The sequence below is a fragment of the Podarcis vaucheri genome, assembly GCF_965113315.1.
Source record: "Podarcis vaucheri genome assembly, chromosome: 7".
NCBI classification, from domain to species: Eukaryota; Metazoa; Chordata; class Lepidosauria; order Squamata; family Lacertidae; genus Podarcis; species Podarcis vaucheri.
Window position 1 is genome coordinate 4,954,041 of NC_138765.1, and position 25,198 is coordinate 4,979,238.

The 25,198-nt window shown below is 49.7% G+C and overlaps 2 protein-coding genes and 1 long non-coding RNA gene across 7 annotated transcripts in view; 2 read left to right on the plus strand and 1 right to left on the minus strand.

Moving 5' to 3' along the window:
• Window positions 1-20,092, plus strand: part of LOC309536958 (snake venom vascular endothelial growth factor toxin HF-like) — a 51,911-nt gene extending 31,819 nt beyond the window's left edge. For 2 of the 4 annotated variants that reach the window (XM_082231379.1, XM_082231378.1), the window contains exons 2-8: window positions 3,214-3,448; window positions 6,142-6,172; window positions 6,880-7,076; window positions 11,035-11,114; window positions 12,922-12,951; window positions 14,606-14,668; window positions 16,926-17,281. In XM_082231379.1, coding sequence (XP_082087505.1) covers window positions 3,401-3,448; window positions 6,142-6,172; window positions 6,880-7,076; window positions 11,035-11,114; window positions 12,922-12,951; window positions 14,606-14,668; window positions 16,926-17,064 — 588 coding nt within the window. In that variant the 5' untranslated portion in view covers window positions 3,214-3,400 and the 3' untranslated portion in view covers window positions 17,065-17,281. Of the gene's footprint in view, window positions 1-2,706; window positions 3,449-6,141; window positions 6,173-6,879; window positions 7,077-11,034; window positions 11,115-12,921; window positions 12,952-14,605; window positions 14,669-16,925 lie in introns of those variants that run through there. The other 2 variants (XM_082231377.1, XM_082231380.1) reach the window with 2 other exon arrangements.
• On the minus strand, window positions 1,788-24,495 carry LOC309537024. 2 transcript variants are annotated; one of them, XR_014221765.1, is made up of 2 exons: window positions 23,900-24,495; window positions 1,788-2,051 (listed from the first exon to the last, which is right to left on the minus strand). It is a non-coding gene; the product is annotated as an uncharacterized lncRNA (long non-coding RNA). The 2 variants fall into 2 exon arrangements; XR_014221766.1 differs by lacking the exon at window positions 23,900-24,495 and adding an exon at window positions 3,419-4,028.
• The window catches only part of PPP1R13L (protein phosphatase 1 regulatory subunit 13 like), a 226,349-nt gene continuing 224,621 nt past the window's right edge, over window positions 23,471-25,198 (plus strand). The window contains exon 1 of the mRNA XM_082231021.1: window positions 23,471-23,605. The gene's annotated coding sequence lies outside the window, so the exon portion shown is untranslated. The remainder of the gene's footprint in view (window positions 23,606-25,198) is intronic.

Here is a 25,198-nt window from a genome sequence, read left to right on the forward strand (position 1 = left end):
CCACCCAGTCTTCTCTTCTCCCCTTGGGGCTTTTGCATTGCACTCCTTTGCACTCCTTTGATAATCCTCACAGAACTCTAGCCCAATGGTTGTCATTAATTTGATTTTGAATTGATTTTAAAATGAATTGAATTTAGAATGCTGTGTTACTTTTATTGTTGTTAGCCACTCTGAGCCCGGCTTCACCTGGGGAGGGTGGGATACAAATAAATTATTATTATTATTATTATTATTATTATTATTATTATCATCATCATCATCATCATTGGAAAACCACAAAGTGGAGCATGTGCAGAGAGCGCTTTCCTAGCAAATGAAAGCCATTAAATGATAAAAAAGGCAAGAAATGTAAGAGGGCCTGGGAATTATGCTCCCTCCCCCATTGCTGCAGAATCTTGTCTTGTCTGGTGGGGGCTGCTGTTCTGGGTGGCGGTGGAAGAGAGTGCCCCAGAGGATGTGCAGAGACCCCTTTCCTCAGCAGATGTGGTGATCTTTCAGATGCCTGCATCAAATATCTCTCTGCCTAAGTGACACACACACACACACACATATGTTGGTCTGTAAGAAAAAATTCCAGAGCTCATAACAGGCCAAACCAAATATTGCAAAATAGGCTGGAAGCTTTTGGTTTCTTCACAGTCCTTCAACAGGCCAGCAAGAAAACGGAACAGTGAGATGGGATGGGAAGCAGGCAGGGAGGGGAAAATGTTGGCCTGAATCTTCATGTTTTCAACAGCCGAAAAACCAAAACCCTTCCCCTCCCCCTCCTCCCTTTTCCCATCAAGCCTGATGAAGATTTCTGGAGGACTCAGAAGCTAATTTTGTGATATTTCATTTTGTGGTATTTTGGCCGGCCTAATAAAGGTATGCATTGTATCATTAATTACAATCATTTATCACCTACCATCCACTCCAAGGTCCCAGGGCAGCTACAACCATTAAAAACCCATGCTAAAAACCATTTAAAACAATAGGTTAAACATGGGTTACATCTCCGCAGGCCTCAATATGGATTTAGATACCCATGCAATTCAGGATGACATTCTAGGGATCAGATAAGTGTATTCTTTCCCACTCAGTGTGTTCTTCTTATTGTTTATTTGTTGTATTTATATCTCCCCCTTTCCCCCAAGGAGCTCAAGGTGGTGCCCATGGTTCTCCTCCTGCTCCTCATTTAATCCTCACAACAGGTCTCAGTCCTACATGCTAAAGCAGTGTTCAAAGTGTTGGTGCTGACCTTTAAATCCCTAAATGGCCTCAAAGGCCCAGTAGACCTGAAGGAGCGTCTCCACCCCCATCATCCAGCCCAGACACTGAGGTCCAGCGCTGAGGGCCTTCTGGCGGTTCCCTCACTGCGAGAAGCCAAGTTACAGGGAACCAGGCAGAGGGCCTTCTCGGTGGTGGCACCCGCCCTGTGGAACGCCCTCCCACCAGATGTCAAAGAGAAGAACAACTACCAGACTTTTAGAAGACATCTGAAGGCAGCCCTGTGTAGGGAAGCTTTTAATGTTTAATATACTATTGTATTTTAATATTCTGTTGGAAGCCGCCCAGAGTGGCTGGGGAAACCCAGCCAGATAAGCGGGGTAAAAAAAATTATTATTATTATTATTATTATTATTATTATTATTATTATTATTATTGCAGTGGCTCCCAAACTCAGACATCCCTTCGCTTCCATAAATTCATGCCCCAGAACCCCACCCACCCTATAAAAAGCATTATTCAAAATAGCAGATTCCACGACCCACTGAGCAAGAAAATAGCCCAATAAAATTCAAAGCAGGGAAGATTAATTGCATCTTTATTCGGATTCCAATCTAAACTATGTAGTTTAATTAATTCAACAGCACAGATGAACTCAGTCGAGCGGCTCCCGCCTTTCAAAATCTGACAGTCATTTAGCAAGAGTCTTAGCATTCCACATTATTGGGGACTAACTGGCTGCTCAGCACATTCCCAATGCAATGGGTGGCCTTGATGAAGTGATAACCCGTTTCCACAAGTCTGTCTTAATAAAGCCGCGTCAGCAGGGTTCTTCCCATCAAATCCTGGAAAATACAAGGGGAAGAAATGGAGGCAGTGAGAGATTTTACTTTCTGGGGCTCCATGATCACTGCAGATGGTGACAGCAGCCACGAAATTAAAAGACGCCTGTTTCTTGGGAGAAAGGCGATGGCAAACCTAGACAGCATCTTAAAAAGCAGAGACATCACCTTGCCGACAAAGGTCCGTATAGTTCAAGCTATGGTTTTCCCAGTAGTGATGTATGGAAGTGAGAGCTGGACCATCAAGAAGGCTGATCGCCAAAGAATGGATGCTTTTGGATTATGGTGCTGGAGGAGACTCTTGAGAGTCCCATGGACTGCAAGAAGATCAAACCTCTCCATTCTGAAGGAAATCAGCCCTGAGTGCTCACTGGAAGGACAGATCCTGAAGCTGAGGCTCCAAGACTTTGGCCACCTCAGGAGAAGAGAAGACTCCTTGGAAAAGACCCTGATGTTGGGAAAGATGGAGGGCACAAGGAGAAGGGGACGACAGAGGACGAGATGGTGGGACAGTGTTCTTGAAGCTGCTAACATGAGTTTTGACCAAACTGTGGGAGGCAGTGGAGGACAGGAGTGCCTGGCGTGCTCTGGTCCAGGGGGTCACGAAGAGCCGGACACGACTAAACGACTAAACAACAACAACAGCAAAGCAGGGTTCTTAAATCACCACTTCCAGCGCCACTCGGCTAATCCAGCCCCCGCCCCCAGGGGGCGCCACGGCCCACTTTGCGAACCCCCACTCTGACCATCGCACAACACTGGCACCGCCCTCCTTTCAGATGCCACAAGACTCTTCCACCTGCGCGGCCACAGGAGCGCCCCGTGTCCGTGCGCCAAGACGCACGCAGGCGCCGCTGCCCGTGCCAGGGCGCAGGGATCCTTCCCTAGCCTCTGCCAAGTTGCCACCCCCCCAGCCTCACCCCCGGTGCCCTGAGCACAGACAAAGCCCTGGAGAGGCTCCAGCTGGAGCTTCGACGGGGGGGGGCAGCCTGCCTTTGAGAGCCCCTCCTTTTTCCAGCTGGGGTGGAGCTCCAACTTTATTTCCTTCTCTCCAGGACATGCCCTGATCCCGCTTCCCTCTGCCCCTTCCTGCCGCCCCCCAGCCCCCCCCCCAGCCTCTCCCTCCCTCATTTCGTCCATCCTCTTATTTGCTTCCAACTTCCAGGAGAAGCGGGTCAGAAGAAGGGTCTCCCTCTCCGCTGCCATCCATGGAGCGCCCGGTCCGTGCCACCCGCTTGCCACGCTCCGGCTTGGCTGATGCCCCCCTCTGCTGACTCCGGAGCTGGGCGAACCTGGACCTCGCTGCCCCAGCACCCATCGGCCGCTCCTCGAGCAGATCCAGGAGGAAGAGGATGCCAGTCCCTGGGTACCTGGTGGCAATCGCCCTCTTGTGCGCTCAGGTAAAAAGAGCCTCCGGGTGGCACCGGGTGGGGTCTGGAGGAGGAGGGAAAGGCGCGGGGGTCTCTTCCAGGGCTCGGGGCTCCTGCAGGCCCTCTTCAAAAAGTGGAAAAGGGAAGAAAAAGACCAACTTTCTTCCCAGCACGAAGGTCTTGCCATGTGTCCAACGAAGCCTCGCCTCGCTGTTGCCGTGGGCAGAGCCAGCGGGAGACGGGTGTTAAATTCCCCTGAACTATCCGGCCTTGCGTATTTTTAAAAAATGCATCTGGGGGTGCAGAGAGTTTGGAAGGAGGCAAGAAACTATTTCTGTTCCAGGCAGAGCGCGCCGCGGTCCTTGCAAAGCGGGGTTTTTTTTGGCAGCAGGGGCACAGATTTCTTCTCCGTATCAACCCGGCGGGCGTTCATTGGCGAACGTTTTTTGTATTTATTAGACATGATTAATTTTACCGCTTCTACTTATGAGCCTCCAGCGAAGGGCAGCTCTGCGCCTGTCCCGTCCAGAGGGTATTTCTCGTGTTGAGCTTGAATTCGCCCTTTCTTGTTTGGTTTGGGTCCTGTCCTCTGGATCGGCCGAAACGAGATGCGCTCAGTGGCGTAGCGTGGGGGGTGAAGGGGGGGCCGGCGGCACCCGGCGCAACATCTGGGGGTTAGGGTTAGGGGGCGCAAATCCACGGGTTAGGGGGCGCAAATTACTTGCCTTGCCCCGGGTGCTGACAACCCACGCTACGCTACTGGATGCGCTCCATCGTCTATGCGACAGCCAAATAAGCCAAATTAAAAGTAGGGGGGGGGAAATGGCACACCGCCGCGCCCCAGTAATATCCCTAGAGGCGGCAGAGAAACCAGCAAACCCAGCGGAGGCAAAACAGCTCGAATTGATTCGGAAGCCTGAGAAAAGGAGAAGGTCTTTGCCTTAAAAAATATATTTATTTATTGTTATTTTTTTACCATATTTCTGTCCCACCTGTTTCTCCCAGGAGCTCCGCCTGCATCCCTCCCGTCCTCATTTAATCCCCACAACAACCCCGCGAGGTATTTTAGGCTGAGAGGCAGCGACACGGTGGGGGATTCTAACCACTAGGCAAAGCTATTAATTTATAACAAAAAAAATTCCTTCCAGTAGCACCTTAAAGACCAACTAAGTTAGTTCTTGGTATGAGCTTTCGTGTGCATGCACACTTCTTCAGATACACTGAAACAGAAGTTGCCAGATCCTTCTATATAGTGAGAAGGTGGGGAGGGGTATTACTCAGAAGGGTGGTGGGAATGGGAGATTGGCAGGTAGCTGAGATGAGCCTGTTGACGACTCTTAACGACTGCAAAAGGTCTTACAGGAAAAGGCAGGGGGTTTCAGTGTATCTGAAGAAGTGTGCATGCACACGAAAGCTCATACCAAGAACTAACTTAGTTGGTCTTTAAGGTGCTACTGGAAGGAATTTTTTTTGTTTTGACTATGGCAGACCAACACGGCTACCTATCTGTAACTATTAATTTATTTAAGGAATTCCAGGGCAAGACTCTCTCTGCACGTGGACATGCGCACGTTCAAAAGCATGGCGAGACGAGCTGTAGCCTGTAAATAAATGAATTAACGCCGTTTTGCCCAGATATTTAGAAAGCTGGTGCGAGTTTTAATCTGTTTTTAGCCTGTTCAACTTTTTGAAAGAATTATTGCCGTCAGTTCTTCTTATTGCTAATTTCACTGGGGGTTTTTTTTGTAAACTGCTGTCGATCTCTTTTTTTATACAATTAAACGGTGTATTAATTTTATGGAATACTAAAATGCATAAAATGATTATAGACAATAATTTTTGGCCCCGAAAAACAGCCGATTGATTCACTTGGGCTGAAGCTAACTTTTAATTGTCTTGTAGCGGTGGACCGCCATCTAGTGGCTATCCCTGGTACGGCAGCTTCTAGATAGTTTTAAAAGAACTGCTTTAGAAATAAGGTCTACCGAGAATAAAGCATCAAACATTAAAAACTTCCCTACACAGGGCTGCCTTTAGGTGTCTTCTAAAAGTCATGCACAGTGGTCCCTTGGTTCTCAAACTTAATCCATTCCAAAAGTCTGTTCCAAAACCAAAGTGTTCCAAAACCAAGGTGTGCTTTCCTATAGAAAGTAATGCAAAACGGATTAATCTGTTCCAGACTTTTAAAAACAACCCCTATACCAGCAATTTAACATGAATTTTACTATCTAACGAGACCACTGATCCATAAAATGAAAACAATAAACAATGTACTGCAGTCACGCGATCCATCAATTTGTAGCTGAATTGGGTTTCACACAGTCACAAAACCAAAAACAAAAATGCAAAATAGCAAAAACAGACAGACCTCAGCGTAGCACTCAAATTGGAAGCATAACACTCAAAAGGGAGCACGTTTGGCTTCCGACAAAGGTCCGCAAACCAGAACACTTACCTCCAGGTTTGCAGTGTTTGGGTTCCAAGTCATTTGAGTATCAAGGCGTTTGAGAACCCAGGTGCCACTGTAGTTGTTTATTTCCTTGACAAATGAAGGGAGGGAAGGGCGGGTGCCACTACCGAGAAGGCCCTCTGCCTGGTTCTCTGTAGCTTCACTTCTCGCAGGGAGGGAACCGCCAGAAGGCCCTCGGAGCAGGACCTCAGTGTACTATCGCAGACCCCACCCAAGGGTGCTCCTTTCTAACTGGTCCTCCATTCACTTACAGCCAGTGTTGACTTCTGAGCAGCCAGCAGGAGGTGAGTTTCTTGTTCCCACCTTCCCCTTTCTGAAAAACTCACTGCCTTCCCCACGTGGAAAAGCCACAACCTTCCGAACTGCAAAGTTTGCACCCAGTGGCAAAGAGTGTTTTGTTCGGACAGAGATGACTTGGCCACTGCACTCCAGGCACACCTCTCCCAGTCCCCAGTCTAGCTGCCACATTCTGGATTAATTGCAGTTTCCGGGTCACCTTCAAATGTAGCCCCACATAGAGCGCATTGCAGTAGTCCAAGCGGGAGATAACCAGAGCATGCACCACTCTGGCAAGACAGTCTGCGGGCAGGGAGGGTCTCATCCTGCGTACCAGATGGAGCTGATAAACAGCTACCCTGGACACAATTGACCTGCACCTCCATGGACAGCTGAGAGTCCAGAATGACTCCCAGGCTGCGCACCTGGTCCTTCAGGGGCACAGTTGCCCCATTCAGGACCAGGGAGTCCTCCACACCCGCCCGCCTCCTGTCCCCCCAAAACAGTCCTTCTGTCTTGTCAGGATTAAACCTCAATCTGTTAGCCGCCATCCATCCCCCAACTGCCTCCAGACACTCACACAGGACCTTCACTGGTTCTGATTTAAGAGAGAGGTAGAGCTGGGTATCATCCACATATTGATGGACACCCAGCCCAAACCGCCTGATGATCTCTCCCAGAAGCTTCATATAGATATTGGCTATATGTTCTGCAGTGGTGCCCTTTGAGGAGGTCTGGAGCCGCAGCTACTGCCGAGCCCGGGAGACCCTGGTGGACATCCTGAGTGAATTCCCCCATGAGGCTGAGCACATCTTCAAGCCCCCCTGCGTCCCCCTCTGGAGATGTGCCGGTTGCTGTGGAGACGAGAGCCTGGAGTGCATCGCAGTGGAGACTCGGACCATCGACTTGCAGGTGCGCCGGTGGGGAAAGGGCTGCTGCCCTGGGTCCTAGAACCACAGAGGCATCACGGAACTGTAGAGTTCAAAGGGACCCCCAAAGGTCATCCAGCTCAACCCACTGCAAAGCAGGAATCGCAACTTTAGCCCTTCCTTAACGTCATCACCTTGCAAAGCTCTGGTGGTGTTCCCTCAACCTCACTCCACTTATTGCAGAAACTGGGGTCTGCTCAGGGTCCCAGACTCATAGAATAGAATCATAGAATCACAGAGTTGGAAGAGACCACAAGGGCCATCGAGTCCAACCCCCTGCCAAGCAGGAAACACCATCAGAGCACTCCTGACATATGGTTGTCAAGCCTCTGCTTAAAGACCTCCAAAGTAGGAGACTCCACCACACTCCTTGGCAGCAAATTCCACTGTCAAACAGCTCTTACTGTCAGGAAGTTCTTCCTAATGTTTAGGTGGAATCTTCTTTCTTGTAGTTTGGATCCATTGCTCCGTGTCTGCTTCTCTGGAGCAGCAGAAAACAACCTTTCTCCCTCCTCTATGTGACATCCTTTTATATGTTTGAACATGGCTATCATATCACCCCTTAACCTCCTCTTCTCCAGGCTAAACATGCCCAGCTCCCTTAGCCGTTCCTCATAAGGCATCGTTTCCAGGCCTTTGACCATTTTGGTTGCCCTCCTCTGGACACGTTCCAGTTTGTCAGTGTCCTTCTTGAATTGTGGTGCCCAGAACTGGACACAGTACTCCAGGTGAGGTCTGACCAGAGCAGAATACAGTGGCACTATTACTTCCCTTGATCTAGATGCTATACTCCTATTGATGCAGCCCAGAATTGCATTGGCTTTTTTAGCTGCCGCGTCACACTGTTGGCTCATGTCAAGTTTGTGGTGAGCCAAGACTCCTAGATCCTTTTCACATGTACTGCTCTCAAGCCAGGTGTCCCCCATCTTGTATTTGTGCCTCTCATTTTTTTTGCCCAAGTGCAATACTTTACATTTCTCCCTGTTAAAATTCATCTTGTTTGTTTTTGCCCAGTTCTCTAATTTGTCAAGGTCGTTTTGAAGTGTGATCCTGTCCTCTGGGGTGTTAGCCACCCCTCCCAGTTTGGTGTCATCTGCAAATTTGATCAGGATGCCCTTGAGTCCATCATCCAAGTCGTTGATAAAGATGTTGAATAAGACCGGGCCCAAGACAGAACCCTGTGGCACCCCACTAGTCACTCTTTATAGTTCCTTCATTACATGTAAAACCAGAGGCACATTTAATGCTCATAGTACTGGAGGGTTGGAAGGGTCCCCTGGGGGTCATGTGGCCGAACCCCCAGTCAATGTAGGGATCACAACTAAAAAACTCATGGCAGATGAAGCTCCCAAGTCTTGCAAAGAACGGTTGAGGTAGCTGAGCCTGGAAAAGAGGAAACTGAAAGGTGATATGATAGCCACCTTTGCATATGGAAGAGGGAACGTGTGTGTGTGTGTGTGTGTGTGTGTGTGTGTTTTTAAAAAACATATCATTTCCAACAATCACATATCTTCTTATCTTATACATCGTTTTAGACCTCCGTCAACACCTCTGATGATTTTCCGCCTTTTTTCACTTATTCTGCATTTCTGTTATTCTTAATTGCCATCATCTAATTATTCTTTCATAGTCTTTCTTGCAATATTTCATATAGTTCTGCTTACAAAACTTCTTGCGATCCTACTAGCGTAATCTGTTCATTACTATTACTTTTCAAACAATTCATATATTTACTCCAATCTTCTAAGAATCTCTGATCCTGTAGGTTTCGAATCCTTCCAGTTAATTTGTCCAATTCTGCATAGTCCATCAATTTCATCTGCCATTCTTCTATCGTCGGTAATTCTTCTTGCTTCCATTTTTGTGCCAATAATATTCTTGCTGCCGTCACTGCATATAAAAACAACTTACAATCCTGTCTATTAATTTCATCTCCTACAATGTCAAGTAAAAATGCTTCTGATTTCTTAATAAATGTATATTTCAACATCTTTTTCATCTCATTATATATCATTTTTTTTCACTTTTTTACATTCCCAACACATCTGATAAAAAGTTCCTTCCTTTTCTTTACATTTCCAACATTATTACTTGTTTTATACATTTTAGCCAGTTTCACCGGTGTAATATACCATCTATACGTCATTTTCATCACATGGAACTAGCTTGTTTTCTCCTGCTCCAGAAGGTAGGACTCGAACCCTGAGCTTCGAGATAAAAGACGGGAGATTCCGACTAAACCTTAGGCAAGACGGTAAAGAGCTGTTCAACACCTCGGAAGGTGATGGATTCTCCTTGACTGGAGGTTTTTAAGCAGTGGCTGGACGGCTATCAGTCATGAATGCTTTAGTAGAGATTTCTGCATTGCAGGGGGTTAAACTAGATGACCCTTGGTTGCCCCTTCCAATTCTGTGATTCCACGATGGATGCTGTCAGAGCTGCTTCCAGATCCTAGCTCACAGAGGATCACGCTAGCCAGCGTTCACTTTATAAAAGTCTTTATTGAGTTACAGTTTCCATTTCCAAGCTGCAGCGTGCAGCCCTACGTCTTAGAAGCTAGACCGGCGAAGCTCCGTCTGAGTCCCCGCCTCCTGTACACCAACTTAATACCCTAGCCTTACTCCACCTTTTCCGCCTGACCGTTCTTCTCTGGGTCCCTCTGCCCCCCGTGGTCTCTTCCTTCCGGGACTCTTCTGACGCTGACCCCCCGGACCGTTCTGTCTCCTTGCGGCGGGCTTTAGGACCTGGCTCCCTTTCCGGGCTGTTTACTGTGCCGCCTTCCTGTGCATTTGAACTTGGCGCGCGCGCCCAACCTTCAACCTTCCTCTTGACCGTTTCCTCGCTCCCCGATGGAGGTGTGGCCAATCCTGACTCATACCCTCCCGCTTGCGGCGAGCCGCCGGATCCCGATACCTGGGACCCCTCCTCCCTACTGCGCTCTGGTGGGGAAGCTGGCCCCGATTTCCAACTGCTGCTCTCTGAGTCCCCTTTTGTCCCTTCTTCCTGGGGTGTCCCCCTAGGCGCCCCGCTTGCTCTGACCACTGGCGCTCCTTTCTGTGAATCTTCCGATTCACTGGAAAGACTCGGAGATCTCGGGTCGTCGTCATCACTCATCTTTTCCTCGGACTCCTCCCCCTCGCTCTCTGTTTCCTCCCTTTCCTGTGCCTCTGCTCCTGAACCCCTGACAGATGCCAATGGGTCGAATCCGTATGACTAACATTGGATCTGACCCAGGATTTGGCGAGACGCCTAGCAGGCACGCGAGGGTATGTCTGGCTGGATGAGGCCCAAAGTTCAGTCTGCCCCAGCACACTGTCTCCGCCATAGCTGTCAACCGTCCCTTATTTGGCGGGAAACTCCTTTATCCCAGCGCCGTGTCCCGCTGCTGTCCCGGATTGATGATGTCCCTTAAATTTCCCGGGTTTCAAAGGAAGCAGCTCCTCTCCCTCCCTCCCTGCCGGCCAGGGAGGAGGGAGGCTCCAACTGTGTTGCTTGGCTGCGTTGCTCACCCAATAAGGAGTCTAAGAACGACTGGGGGGGTGGAGCTTGCATGCCTTGTGCCAATCAAATCAGCCGCCTTGCCTGGGGACTCGCCTTTGCTCAGCGCTTCCCAGCGGAGAGGTGACGGTGGTTTCCCTTGCTGCATCCCCTTTGCCGGGTTGCTGCGCTGTGGGAACCACCACTTGAGGCTTCGTTGGGCTGCTGGCTGGACTTTCTGCCTTTGGCTCGGAGGGGCTCAGAAGCTGAACATACTTGTGCTCTGAAAATCCCTTATTTTGGCTGCTGATCCCTTATTTCCGAGGCTGCTGGTCCCTTATTTTCAAATCTGTAAGTTGACAGCTATGGTCTCTGCCATCTAGTGGGGCAGGTGCCTGGGGAGGACGGGAGCTGGAGTGGGTGCAGGTGGCGGAAGGTGACGTGTCCCCCTTCCCCCTTGGCAGGTGGTCCGAGTGAGCCCCATCTTGGGCACGACTCAGCAGGAAGAAATGAAGTTCGTGGAGCACACCCGCTGCTCCTGCAGGTGAGACGAAGGCCAGGCAGGAGCCAGCTGGGAGGTTTGGCGGGGAGGGTCTACAGCTGGATGTCGGGGGGTGGCATAAAGTGTTCACTTTCACACCACAGCTCATTCTCGCTGCACCCCAGAACCTATTTCCCAAACCACAGCTCATCCCTATAATGTACGGTGCACTTGTAAAAGTGCCCCTGAGCACGTGCAGAGTGTTTCCTCTCGCTCTCTCCCACATCCACCCATTCCCTGAATTTTAGAAAATGTGCATTTGGGACTCTTTAGTTCAGGGGAAAAGAAGAGGAAGGAGGGATATGGTCAAAGTTTATAAATAAGTATGGTATCGGATAATCTGAAAGCTCAACTAAAAACTCAGGAAGTGGACAAATTGATGCAGAATGTAGAGAAGGATCTATAGACCTTCACGGAGGAGGTCAGGTAATTGAAAGCGCAGAAATTCAACGGGGACAAAAATGATTATGCTCACAACAACGTATATTGGTGGTTCAGTGACAATGATAAAAACAAACCAGAAGATGTGCTGGTGGTAATACGCCACGTGATTTCCCTAGTGACTGTGATTCCATTAGTGCCTCCAGTCACAGTGACATGGAGAGAGATAGGGAGTTGCAGCTTAGATCCAGTAGGCGCTGTCCGGGTTTTCGCAAGGGCCAGATGACATGTCCTCACAGGAGAAAAGGATTTCAACAGAATCACTCGTTGTCAATTTGTCTTCTCATAATTTAACTAGAGCAGAATTAAGTATATTAAAGCCCTATACAGCCTAGGACCCTCGTACCTACGGGACTGCCTCTCCTGGTATGTCCCACAGAGGACCTTATCGTCTTCAAACAAAAACATCTTGGAGGTCCCGGGCCACAGGGAGGTTAGGCTGGTCTCAACCAGAGCCAGGGCCTTTTCAGTACTGGCCCCGGCCTGGTGGAACGCTCTGTCACAAGAGACTAGGGCTGTGCAGGACTTGACATCTTTCCGCAGGGCCTGCAAGACGGAGCTGTTCCACCAGGCCTTTGGCCAAGGCACAGTCTGACCCCCTCCTTCGGTAATCCAAACAGAACTCTAGCCCAATGGTTGCCATTAATTCGATTTGAACTGATTTTATAATGAACTGATTTTAGAATGTTGTATTATTTTACTGTTGTTAGCTGCTCTGAGCCCGGCTTCGGCTGGGGAGGGCAGGATATAAATAAATTATTATTATTATTATTATTATTATTATTATTATTATTATTGAGAAAGGATTGGGTTTTGTACCCACACCAGGCTATTCTGCCTTCCAAACTCATGTAGATATTCATAAGATCATTCGTCAAATCACACTTAGATCATCTTTTGCATGTGTGGCATGGAGAAAGTGGCAATTTCTCGTCTCCCTCTCTCATAAGACTAGAACTCATGGACATAAAATGAAGCTGGAAATTCAGGACAGATATAGGAAAGGGCTCCTCCTGTGTGACAGCAGAGAGTTAGACCGTGGAACTCACTGCCACAGGAAGCAGGGATGGCCACCCGCTTGGATGGCTTTAGAAGAGGAAGAGACAAATTCATGGAGGACGCTGGACTAGTTGGGCCATTGGCCTGATCCTGCATTCCGGCTCTTCTTCGGTCCCTGTGGAACCTCCAGCTCCAGCGGCAGTCTATCTGCATTCCTAGGTTCTTAGGGATATTTGGCCACTTCGAAAACAGGACGCCGGACTGGGTGCTTTTTCTACGGGAGGGACACACACACCAGATCAGCTTCAACCAATCCATCCCCTTTCGCTTGTTACCTAGAGTGTAAATATATGTTTTCCTCTTTTTCCAGGCCTCGGCGGAAACGTTTGAAAGGCGAGAGGTAAATGGTAAAGGGATGGATGTGGGCATCGTGTATGTATATACTTATTTCATAAGATGAAGATACCACTTGATTGTAAAAAAAGAAAAGAAAAAGCAGTTTACTACTACTACTACTACTACTACTACTATTTTATTTATACCCCGCCCATCTGGCTGGGCTTCCCCAGCCACTGTGGGCAGCTTCCAACGGAATATTAAAATAGTGTAACCTATTAAACATTAAAAGCTTCCCGAAACAGGGCTGCCTTCAGATGTCTTCGAAAAGTCTGGTAGTTGTTCTTCTCTTTGACATCTGGTGGGAGGGCGTTCCACAGGGCGGGCGCCACCACCGAGAAGGCCCTCTGCCTGGTTCCCTGTAACTTGGCTTCTCGCAGCGAGGGAATGGCCAGAACAGCAGAACTAACCATGAAAACTCTTCAAAACATTCGGAAGATAAAATAAACAATGAAAACATGCATCAACACCTGCTTGCCTGGTGCCAGAGTGCAGGTGCTGCCACACTAAAATATTTACTTCTTTAGAAATGTGGAATGGAGTCTTATGTGGCAGATGGAACAGGGCCACTTCCATAGATCAAAGCGGTTGAGAGGGAGGTACTTGGGATAAGGTGATCTCACAGGTGAACTGGTCCCAAATTGTCCAGGGCTTTATATATTAATAGCAGCACCTTGACTGTGGCCATTGGGAAGCAGAGCAGATCTCTGAGCTCAGGTGTTGCCAAGGCTACCTTCCTGCCCAGGGCCAGATTTAGGTTTGATGAGGCCCTCAGCTCCTGAAGGTAATGGGGCCCTTTATATGTCCAGCTGTACTTTGTCCACAACAAATGGCCACTGTTTTTTTGGGTTGAATATATGCTATATGGTAATTTATGGACTTAATAGGAATCTAAAGCCATTTGTACATAACAAAATATGTATTTCACCAAAGTAATTGATATAGAAATGAGCAAACCAGTGATATTTTAGGGAGCAGCCTAGCAGGCGGGGCCCTTGACTCACATCATTTGTTGTTGTTTAGTCGTTTAGTCATGTCCGCCTCTTCGTGACCCCCTGGACCAGAGCACGCCAGGCACTCCTCCTGTCTTCCACTGCCTCCCGCAGTTTGGTCAAACTCATGCTGGTAGCTTCGAGAACACTGTCCCACCATCTCGTCCTCTGTCATCCCCTTCTCCTTGTGCCCTCCATCTTTCCCAACATCAGGGTCTTTTCCAGGGAGTCTTCTCTTCTCACAAGGTGGCCAAAGTCTTGGAGCCTCAGCTTCAGGATCTGTCCTTCCAGTGAGCACTCAGGGCTGATTTCCTTCAGAATGGAGAGGTTTGATCTTCTTGCAGTCCATGGGACTCTCAAGAGTCTCCTCCAGCACCAGAATTCAAAAGCATCCATTCTTCGGCGATCAGCCTTCTTTATGGTCCAGCTCTAACTTCCATACATCACTACTGGGAAAACCATAGCTTGAACTATACGGACCTTTGTCAGCAAGGTGGTTTCTCTGCTTTTTAAGATGCTGTCTAGGTTTGTCATTGCTTTTCTCCCAAGAAGCAGGCATCTTTTAATTTCGTGACTTACAGCATAAGAATCTACATAAGAACGTTAATAAATAAATAAAATTGCCAAAAAAGATTAGAAAGATTTACCTGTCTCTCCTTTCCCCAGGAGCCACCGGATTGGGGCCAAGAGGAGACCCCGGGAGCCAAGCCTAACGCCTTTTACACCACTGTAGGTACACGAGAGCATGGTGTCTGCATGGCAGTTGGCAACAAGAGGAAAGAGGCCTTAGCTAATTGGCGGGGGGAGAGATTGCCTACATTTAATGCAAAAGCCTGGCATTTCCAAATTAAAAACAAAGGTCCATTGGGAGAACGTGAAGGGAAAGACTGAGAGCGGCTGCCAGCCAGAGTAGACGACATGGTTAGATGGACCAACGCTCTGACCCTGGTGGTTTCATAACATTATTCCTTACTTGTAAAGCTTCTCAGGTGTCCTAGGAGATTGAAAGGTCAGGCAAGCCTTGCCTGCAGGCTCTCGATCGAAAAGACGCAAGAGGAAAGAGGAATGGGGAGGGCAGAGGAAAAGTAGCGAGCTCAGTTGCCAATGCTTGAAGTTACATACTCAGAGCAGTGCAGTCTGATTTGGAGGGGCACCGTGCTTTTACTAGCATATTTCACACCCGACCAGCACCCCTTAGTTCTCTAGATCAGTGTTTCCCAACCTTTTTTGGGCAAAGGCACACTTGTTTCATGAAAAAAATCTCGAGGCACACCACCATGCCAGATGGGGAAAGGTCACTTTTTACTCATGTAAAAAAAAATAAAAAAATAGTAACAGCATAGATGGTAATGGTTAGGCTAGCATCCCTCTTCCAAATATGCTAGGTTTTTATTTGCAGGGACTGTTCTACATGGGAAAGCATTCAGCACTGTCATTCTCCCATCTGCCATCTGAATTGATACTATTCTGGGTCAACTTACTCTGCTGCATGTGTAGATGAAAATGGCACCAAGTGTGGGGGAGGGGGCAGAACAGGTTTCAGATACAGGATATTAAGCATACACGTACTTCAGATTGAACTGGTTGCTTGCTTTGCAAGTTTTCATTTCCCAAATGACTGCCTTGGCAAGCGCAATACCTACCAGGCTCAACGCCGGTCTCGCGCTGCCGCTTCCCGCGCTCTCAAGGACCCTGGAGGAGGAAGGCGTGAAGGCAATCCCGAAGGCGCGAAAACCTCGTGCATGCGCAGGCCTTCCGCCTGCGACAGCTCAGTAGGCCGGCAGAAGCGAGCGGCGATGGGATGTGGGAGGGAGCTCGCTCGCCGCCCCGCGTGTGCCTATGTGGGGCACGTTACAGCCCCGTGACGTCAGCGCCACGCAGGCAGCCAGGCAGGCAGACGGCGAGAGCCCCGCGCTGGGCGGCCTCTCCTCGCCGCCGCCGCCCCGCCTCTCGCCGCCCGCCTCGCCCGCCTCCCTCCCACGGCAGACCAGGCAACGTCTCGCGGCACACTATTGTGCCGCGGAACACCGGTTGGGAAACACTGCTCTAGATGGTGGGTGGGGGCCAGAGCATAACCCCCCTCTGGCTTCAGGATGGATGGAGGGAGAGAGGGCAATGTTACGATAGGGTTAGCAATGTCCTGGGCTGCATGTAGGTGCCGCTGTTGCTTCAGCCCTGGAGTAAGGAGCACCATAAGGTACCTTCCTATTTAAATCAGCCCTTTATCTGCCCAATTCTCCTCTCCTGCAGTGCAGAATTCTGTAAAGTCAGCAGGTCTGCTGGGGACTGGCACCTTCAGACCTTTCCATTGTAATAAACGAAAATCTGCCCTTCTTCCCTTATGGGGGACACAAGAGCCCTTACAGAGTCCTTTGCAGGTTCTCCATCGGTCGGAGAAAAGAACAGAGGCCAACCAGAGAATATTGAGAAGCAAAGCAGCTAGTAAGCCTGATCTTTATTGAACTGTTGCAACAGGGTGCCCCCTTCACACGCAGGAAAAAGGAGGACCCAGAACCAAGGTGTGCCCACCCTGGAGTCCAAGACTACCTCCAGAAACATCATACCTACATCACAGAAAAGGCGGTCTACAGCAGAAATCTGAGGGCGTTGTTTACCTCCTGTCTGGCAGGTTACCTGTTAATGCTCACTTGATTGGATACCCTGGGGAGCCTGGCCAGTCTTTTGTAATGATAAATACTTAGCTCCTGAGCCAGGTCACACGCTCACCCTATTCATACACAGACATACCCTTAAGACAGGATTTGTGAAGGAAAAGACAAGGGGGAAGCTTTTCCATTTTCCTTGACCTTGCAAGAGAAATCATTTGGTCAGTTTGGGAGTCAAAATGGTTTCAGGGCTGTTTCCCTGTGCTGCTTCAGACATGTGGTTTATATCTTTATGTACGTGTTTGCTTGGTACATTTATGAACATTCATTATATATATTTTATATATATATATAAGACCTTAATTTTTTTATTTCACCAGCATCACCCCCCAAACCTGTTGCATGTGGTTTTATTTCAGCAGCTGCAAACTCCCCGGTGCGGGGAGACCAGAGGCCCAGCACAGAGACCAAGAAGAAGCCAAGAATTTGCCCCTGTCCGAGAGAGACATTCCTGTCTGAAGTCCGGACGCAGGCAGGGCTGTCTCGTTCTCAGCTGCCCATGCAAGAATGGCGGACAGAAAAATCCCTGTAAGGCCCAGTCTGGGGGCTGCCCTCCGTGGGGGCTGGGGTCAGGGGCTGCCCTTTTCTGGACGCTGATGGGATCGGGAGACCCTCCATCTGCAGAGGGGTGGGGCAGACGTCTGCTGACTATCCATTAAAGAGTCCTGCTCCCTGACTGGTCCCCAGATATCTCTTACAGACTTCCCTGATCTGGTCCCCGCCAGCTGTTTCGAACTCAGAACTCCAAAGAGAGCACCATGTTGGGGTGGCCGGACGGTGGCGTGCCTACGTGTTTCCCCCTTCTTCTGATGACCCGACAAGGCATGTTCTGTTTCTGCACTAAAAAAGGGCCTTTTGCAAAGCATTCCTGCCCTCCACCCCATCATTGCCTCCCTCCCTCTTTTATTTATGACGCATCGTTCGTAGGTCTGAAACACACGTCTGGTCCAGGCATGCGTCTTGCATGTGGCTGTATGTGTGGAAGTGTTTGTGTGTCCACCCAGAGGACGTTGCATTGGCTTCCGTGCACTCCTAGCACGAAAGAAGCTGCAGCTTTTTGCAAATCTTGTGTTTTTAAAACAGTGTTTTCCATACCCCGCCATCAAGGAAAAACCTAGTGCTTATTTTTGAAAACAGGAGATGTTATATGGGCTGACTGAAATCAAGGCACTTCAAACCCCAGATAAGTGGGAGTCAGCTTTGGCTACTCAGCGGTGGTGAGGGAAAGGCACTCTGCACATGTGCAATGACACTCTTTCCACTATTATTATTATTATACCATATATTTCAGTTTATGTCTTCATTAGCCTCTCATCTTGCAAGTCAGCCTTCCAAGTGCGTTAGAATTACTTGAGCAGCGCTGAAGGGCATTGAAGCCCACCTCATTGATATTTCTTTTTAGCCACTGGCCACTCACGCCTCCTTCATTTCCTCGACGAAACACCACAGAGCCTTTCCTTCCGCACTGCCGAGAAGCCTGCCTTTTGAAGTGCCTTGGAGTTAATTGTACAGCGCTAAACTGCATTGAAGTCTGCTGCGTGTTTCTTTTTAAGCACCAACAGATGGAGCTGTTGCTTTCCTTAACCCTACTGCCAGGGATGCTCTGGGGAAGAGAATAGTACTTTTTAAAACTAGGCCCCGAGAGGGTAGGAATCCTGCGCCAGGAGATCCTGAAGTGTAGACGGAAAGTCGGCGGTAAACCTAGGTGTGGCACTGGTACCCTTTTGGTTATTATGGCCACAAACCACTTTAAAAGACACACCCACCTGCATGGACGAAAGAGAGATTATATATTTGCATGCATGCTCTGTAGATGGCTAAGAACAGATCTACCACCTAAAACACCACCTGCAACTTCTGTGCGGTGGTTTGATTTCAATTTGATAAGCGGGATTGCAAAGGATAAGACTTACCCGTGACTATCAGTGGCTTAGAGCCACAACGGCTATGCCCCGCCTCTACAGACAGAGGCATTAGTTCTGAATACCAGGAGGGGAGAGCGTTTTTTGTGGTCAGATCCTGCTTCTAAGCTTCCCATTCGAACACCTTGTCAGCCACTGGGAGAACAGGATCCTGGCCTGAAACAGGATGCCGGCCTGATCTTATGGCCTTAGGACTGCAGAGCTTAAACAAACTGAAAGGGTTTGTGCATGCGCTGTGTCTTTCAACCTTTACTGGGAGTTGGGAAATAGATTGAGGAAGCAAAACGAGACTGGGATGTTTGCTTCCTTTCTGGCTCTATATAAATCCTAGACGCGGGTGGCGCTGCGGGTTAAACCACAGAGCCTAGGACTTGCCGATCAGAAGGTCAGCGGTTCGAATCCCGCAATGACGGGGTGAGCTCCCGTTGCTCGGTCCCTGCTCCTGCCAACCTAGCAGTTCAAAAGCACGTCAAAGTGCAAGTAGATAAATAGGTATTGCTCCGGCGGGAAGGTAAACGGCGTTTCCATGCGCTGCTCTGGCTCGCCAGAAGTGGCTTAGTCCTGCTGGCCACATGACCCGGAAGCTGTATGCCGGCTCCCTCGGCCAATAAAGCGAGATGAGCACCGCAACCCCAGAGTCGGCCACAACTGGACCTAATGGTCAGGGGTCCTTTACCTTTACCTTTAAATCCTGGAGATCAAATCACTTGCAAAAATTATATCCGTGTCTATGGGAAAGATATGTCACAAAGGGATAGATTTTGTGGTTTCCGGCATGTGGTTTTGATGTTCCGATCGAGTGAGCTGGTTGTAAAGGTGAGTTTTATCTGCTTCCTTTTCTGGACTGTTAAATCTTCAAGAGTCCGACTGTGATTCATTCGGCTCACTCCCAATTATGGCCAAATAAAATCTCTCTCCCTGCTGGTGTTTGCTTTACAAAAATGCAAACGGATAGTCTTAATTGTAAAGTGAAAAAGTTCCCAGGCACTTTTCGAGGGTTGGGAGGCATTTCCTGATTAAGAGGCAGCCTGGTGTAGTGGTGAGAGTGTCAGATTAGGACCTGCAAGACCAGGTTCTTATGACTGCAGAGATTAAACAAATTGATAGGGTTTGTGTTTGTGCGTTGTGTCTTTCAGTTTTTATTGGGAGGTGGGAATCAGTTTAAGAAGGCAGAATGAGACATGGGTGCTGACTTCCTTCCTGGTTCTATGTAAATTCTGGCGATCAAACCACTATTAAAATTTTTATCTGTTTCTGAGGGAAAGATCTGTGACACAGTGGTTGCTTTTGTGGTTTCAGACATGTGGCTTTTTATGTTCTGATTGAGTGAGATGGTTGTAAAGGTGTGTTTTATCTGTTTCCTCTTTGGGGATGTTAAATTTACAAGAGTCCGACAGTGATTCACTCGCCTCTCCTCAATTATGGCCAAATAAATTCTCGCCCTGCTGGTGTTTGCTTTACAAAAATGCACATGAGTAGTCTTATTTGTAAACAGATATTTCCCCCCCTTTTTTTGGCAAGTGTTTCAAATTGTGGACGTCGTTGGATTTCGGGATTTAAAAATATATATATATATATTAAAAAGCATTAATGCCGCAGCTAAATTCTTTTAAAAGGTTTGATTTCAATGGGACATAAGCACAAGGAACCGTTTTCAGCTGAAAAGGCCATATGCTTTGCTTTGACTGCATTCAATAGAAAGGTCACCAGACATTTTTCTATAGACAGCTTAAAGATTTATTTTTTCTTAAGCGCCATTTTAAAAAAAGAGAGAATTTCAAAAAAGTTCCCAGGCACTTTTTGCGGGTGCAGTGGAGGGAAATTTGCTGATTAAGAGACAGTGTGGTATAGTGGCTAGAGCGTCACACTAGGACAGGGGTAGGCAAGCTAAGGTCCAGGGGCCGGGTCCAGCCCAATCGCCTTCTCAATCCGGCTCGCGGACGGTCCAGGAATCAGCATGTTTTTACATGAGTAGAATGTGTCCTTTTATTTAAAATGCATCTCTGGGTTATTTGTGGGGCATAGGAATTCGTTCACCCCCCCCCCCAAAAAAATATAGTCCAGCCCACCACATGGTCTGAGGGATGTTGAACTCTTCTGGCAATCTTAATTCTGGCTAGGGATTCATCCAGCCCAGCTTTTCGCATGATGAATTCTGCATATAAGTTAAATAAGCAGGGAGGCAATATACAGCCTTGTTGTACTCCTTTCCCAATTTTGAACCAATCAGTTGTTCCGTATCCAGTTCTAACTGTAGCTTCTTGTCCCACATAGAGATTTCTCAGGAGACAGATGAGGTGATCAGGCACTCCCATTTCTTTAAGAACTTGCCGTAGTCAGTGGCGTAGCGTGGGGGGTGCAGGGGGGGCCGGCCGCACCGGGCGCAACATCTGGGGGGGTTGCTCGCACTCGCAGCTCTCTGCCCCTACCTGGCTCACTCACTCTCTCTCACTGCAGTGCTGGCTGTGCGAATCCGATCCGAGCCGCCGGGTTGCCGCCCACTGTGGAGGGGGTGGGTGCCAGGCGTGCGGTGCGGAGATAGAGCGAGGGACTATCTGGGGGAGGGACAGTGCAGTGGCCGCCCAGCGCAGCGCTGAGCGTGGGAGAGAACCACACCAGACCAGACCAGGCAGCAGCAAGAAGAAGCTGGCAGCGGCGGCAGGTTAGGGGTTAGGGGGCGCAAATTACTTGCCTTGCCCCGGGTGCTGACAACCCACGCTACGCCACTGGCCAGTTTGCTGTGGTCAACGCAGTCAAAGGCTTGCATAGTCAATATGATATGATAGCCATCTTCAAATATCTCAAGGGCTGTCACATGGTAGATGGAGGAAGCTTGTTTTCTCCTGCTCTGGAGGGTAGGACTCGAACCCAGGGCTTCAAGTTACAAGAGAGGAGATTCCGACTGAACATCAGGAAGAACTTTCTGATGGTAAGAGACATTCAGCAGTGGCACCAACTCCCTTGGCCGTCTTTAAACAGAGGTTGGGTGCCAGGGATTCTTCAGCAGTGATTTCTACATTGCAGTCGGTTGGACTAGATGACCCTGGGGGAGCCCTTCCAAATCAGCCACCCTCTTATTAAGGATGGAGTTTTTTCCAAGGTGGAGAGGAAGCCCTGGAGGGAATCAATAGGAGTATAGCATCTAGATCAAGGGAAGTAATAGTGCCACTGTATTCTGCTCTGGTCAGACCTCACCTGGAGTACTGTGTCCAGTTCTGGGCACCACAGTTCAAGAAGGACACTGACAAACCGGAACGTGTCCAGAGGAGGGCAACCAAAATGGTCCAAGGCCTGGAAACGATGCCTTATGAGGAACGGCTAAGGGAGCTGGGCATGTTTAGCCTGGAGAAGAGGAGGTTAAGGGGTGATATGATAGCCATGTTCAAATATATAAAAGGATGTCACATAGAGGAGGGAGAAAGGTTGTTTTCTGCTGCTCCAGAGAAGCGGACACGGAGCAATGGATCCAAACTACAAGAAAGAAGATTCCACCTAAACATTAGGAAGAACTTCCTGACAGTAAGAGCTGTTTGACAGTGGAATTTGCTGCCTGGGAGTGTGGTGGAGTCTCCTCCTTTGGAGGTCTTTAAGCAGAGGCTTGACAACCATATGTCAGGAGTGCTCTGATGGTGTTTCCTGCTTGGCAGGGGGTTGGACTCGATGGCCCTTGTGGTCTCTTCCAACTCTAGGATTCTATGAATCTGGTGTTGGACTTCTTAATCTTCAGCAGGGGAGAGAAATGCCAGGCTGGCAAGGGCAGGAACCGCTCCGGGCTTGACTGCTACTTTTCTGCTTTCGGGGAGAGGCGCTGCTGACTCCTGAGGGCGACTCCCGGCTCTCTGGACCGGTTTTGGAGCCCGAGAAAAAGGCTGGCAGCGGCTGGCATTCCAAAGACATGTGTCACCCGGCGGGCGCGGGGGATGCTGGGAGTTGTAGTCTTCTCCCCCCCTCCAGCTGGAGATGTCCCAGGTGGGCTGCAGTCACCTTTTCTCTTTCCCGATCCTCCTCTTGGTTGTTTTAGCTGGCCCCCACCCCGCCTGCCCTCCACGGGCCAGTTCATCAGAGACAGTGATGTGGCCTCTGAGCATGGGCAAAGTACTTTTGCCCCCCTCCCTCCCTCCAGGGAATCCAGGGCGAATCAGAATGAAAAAACAACAACAGGGAATGCAATTGAAAGAAGGCACAGTGTTTCCAATAATAATAATAATAATACAATTTTATTTATACCCCACCCTCCCCAACCAAGACTGGGCTCAGGGCGGCTAACAATCAATAATAAAAACAAGTTGATTAAAATACAACTTTAAAAACAAGATTAAAATAGAACATTAAAACCCATGGGGTGGGGTGCGTTGTACCCCCCTATCCACACCTTAAAATAAGCGCCCTCCACCCCCCGACGGATCAGCAGCCGGAGCGACTTCAGATTCGTCCCCCCAGAAAAAAAAGAGAGGGGAAGGGCTTGCGGGGACAGCCTGGGCACTCTGCCCATGCTCAGAGGTCTCCCTGCAGCGTCGGTCCCCCAGGGCGCCGGCGGGCCTCCAATCGGATCCCACCGCGCCCTGTCGCGGGACCGTGTGTGTGTGTTTTAATTTTTATTAATTTTATTAAATAATACAAGAATATTAAAAAGAGACAAATTTCAAACATATGCATATAAACACAATCATCCACCCATTGTTCAACAATATTTAGAGACCAAGAAAAGCAGCAAAGAAAAAAAGGAAAATTGGATACCTTTCGTGAGCAACACTTGCACGCAAACATATCCATGCCACAAAATCCAAAAAACCACAAAATGCAATTCTTTGTGCGTGTGAACGGCCCTAATAATCCGGTTCAGGGCAGGACTACCAGTCCCAGAATGCAGCAGGAGCCGCTCCGGAGCTGTCCTACCTGTTAGACGGCCAAGGGAAGCCGCGGTGGGCGGAGGCAGCGGGCGGGGAGCCCGACCTGTTCCCGGGAAGAGGCGTGGGGCGCACGGCGGCGGCGGATCAGTCCCAAGAAGAGCCCCGACGGCGACGGCGGTGGCCGGAGCCCCCCCGGGAGAAGCACCAGCAGCGCCTGTTCAGCCCCAGGTCGGTCCGCGGAGGGCGAGGGGACGGGGGCAAAGTTTGGCAAACTTGGGCAAACTTGGCTAAACTTTGGGAAACTTGGCTAAACTTTGGCAAACTTGGCCAAACTTTGGCAAACTTTTCCCTCTAAGCGCCCAGCCGGGGTCGAAAAGTCTCCTTTAGGTGGGGGCGGCCAAGGGTTTGGGGGGCGCGGGTCCTTCACCCCCCAAAAAAAAACTCCCCCAAACTTTGCCAGGCGGGGACTGGGCGGAGGAATGGGGGTCCCCCCTCCCCAAAGCCGTCCAACGCGCCTCCTACATCTGCGTGGGAAACTGCTGCTCTGCGTTTTTCTTGCCGCTTTTTGGGGGGTCCTTGCCAAGATGCCCCCATTTTCGAGGGGACGGTCTGCCTGCTTTCCGTCTCCCCTTTTCCTCTCCTCCCTGATTCTCTCTCTCTGGGAATCGGATCCGCCTGTCTCCAGGGCACCGCGGCGGCTGGAGGTGGGGGGTCGGCCGGCAGGCGGATCCGATTCACGCCCGGGCTTGCTCTCGCCCTGCGCTGCAGACATTTTGGGTGCGATTATTCACCGCGGCAGAGCCAGGCAGGGAGGGAGGCAAGCAGCCTCAACCCCCCCCTTCCACCAAAGGCTGGAGGGGAGCGGGGAGGGAGGGGCCGCCCTGGAATTTGACTTGGAAGAGAGAACGCACCCCACCCCCCCGCGCGCGCAAAAAAAGAGATGTATTTATTTTGTTTTGCAAAAAAGATGTTTGCCAAAAGAGAGCCCAACCCAGTTTCTTTCCCCTTCTGAGTTTGCAAATTTCATCCTCTCCTATTTTTGGCGGCTGGTACATTTGGGGGGGGGGAAGGAGGTCAGTGGTGGAGAGCTGCTTGGCATGCAGAAGGGTGTCCCAGGTTCAGGGACATGCGGGTGGCGCTGTGGGTTAAGCCACAGAGCCTAGGACTTGCCGATCAGAAGGTTGGCGGTTCGAATCCCCGCGACGGGGTGAGCTCCCGTTTCTCAGTCCCTGCTCCTGCCAACCTAGCAGTTTGAAAGCACGTCCAAGTGCAAGTAGATAAATAGGTACCACTCCGGCGGGAAGGTAAACGGCGTTTCCATGTGCTGCAACTCTCTATGTTCAGGCGCTGCGCCCAAAACCTCAGTCGGCCCCCTCCCCATCTCCTGGCCTGATTTCCTACATACAACCGGCTCAGGGTTGTCGCTGCCTGCCATGGGGCTCGGACATCACCCCCAAAAGGGTCTGCTAGCCTCTTGCACTGGGCACCAATAGCCACCGCTCTCCCGACGGGACCTTGGCGAGGGTGGCTGCCCTCAAGTGCCCTCTGTGCGTGTGTCACAGGGTCACAAAACAGGCCCCAAATCTCCCTTGAATATTGTGTTGTCGTCAAAGAAGTTTCGGCAAATGATACATGGAATAAGCAGTTTAAGCAGGGAAGCCAAGGGTCATCCAGCCCAACATGCTGCGACGCAGGAGTCCCAACGGCAAATGACACACCGGCAGCTAAAAATATTTTGCGTTTTCTTTGCTGTGTGAGAAGGTGCGGCTGTGGTTTCACCGGAGGCTTGGTGTGGGCAGCTGCCCAGGCAGAGGGTGTGGC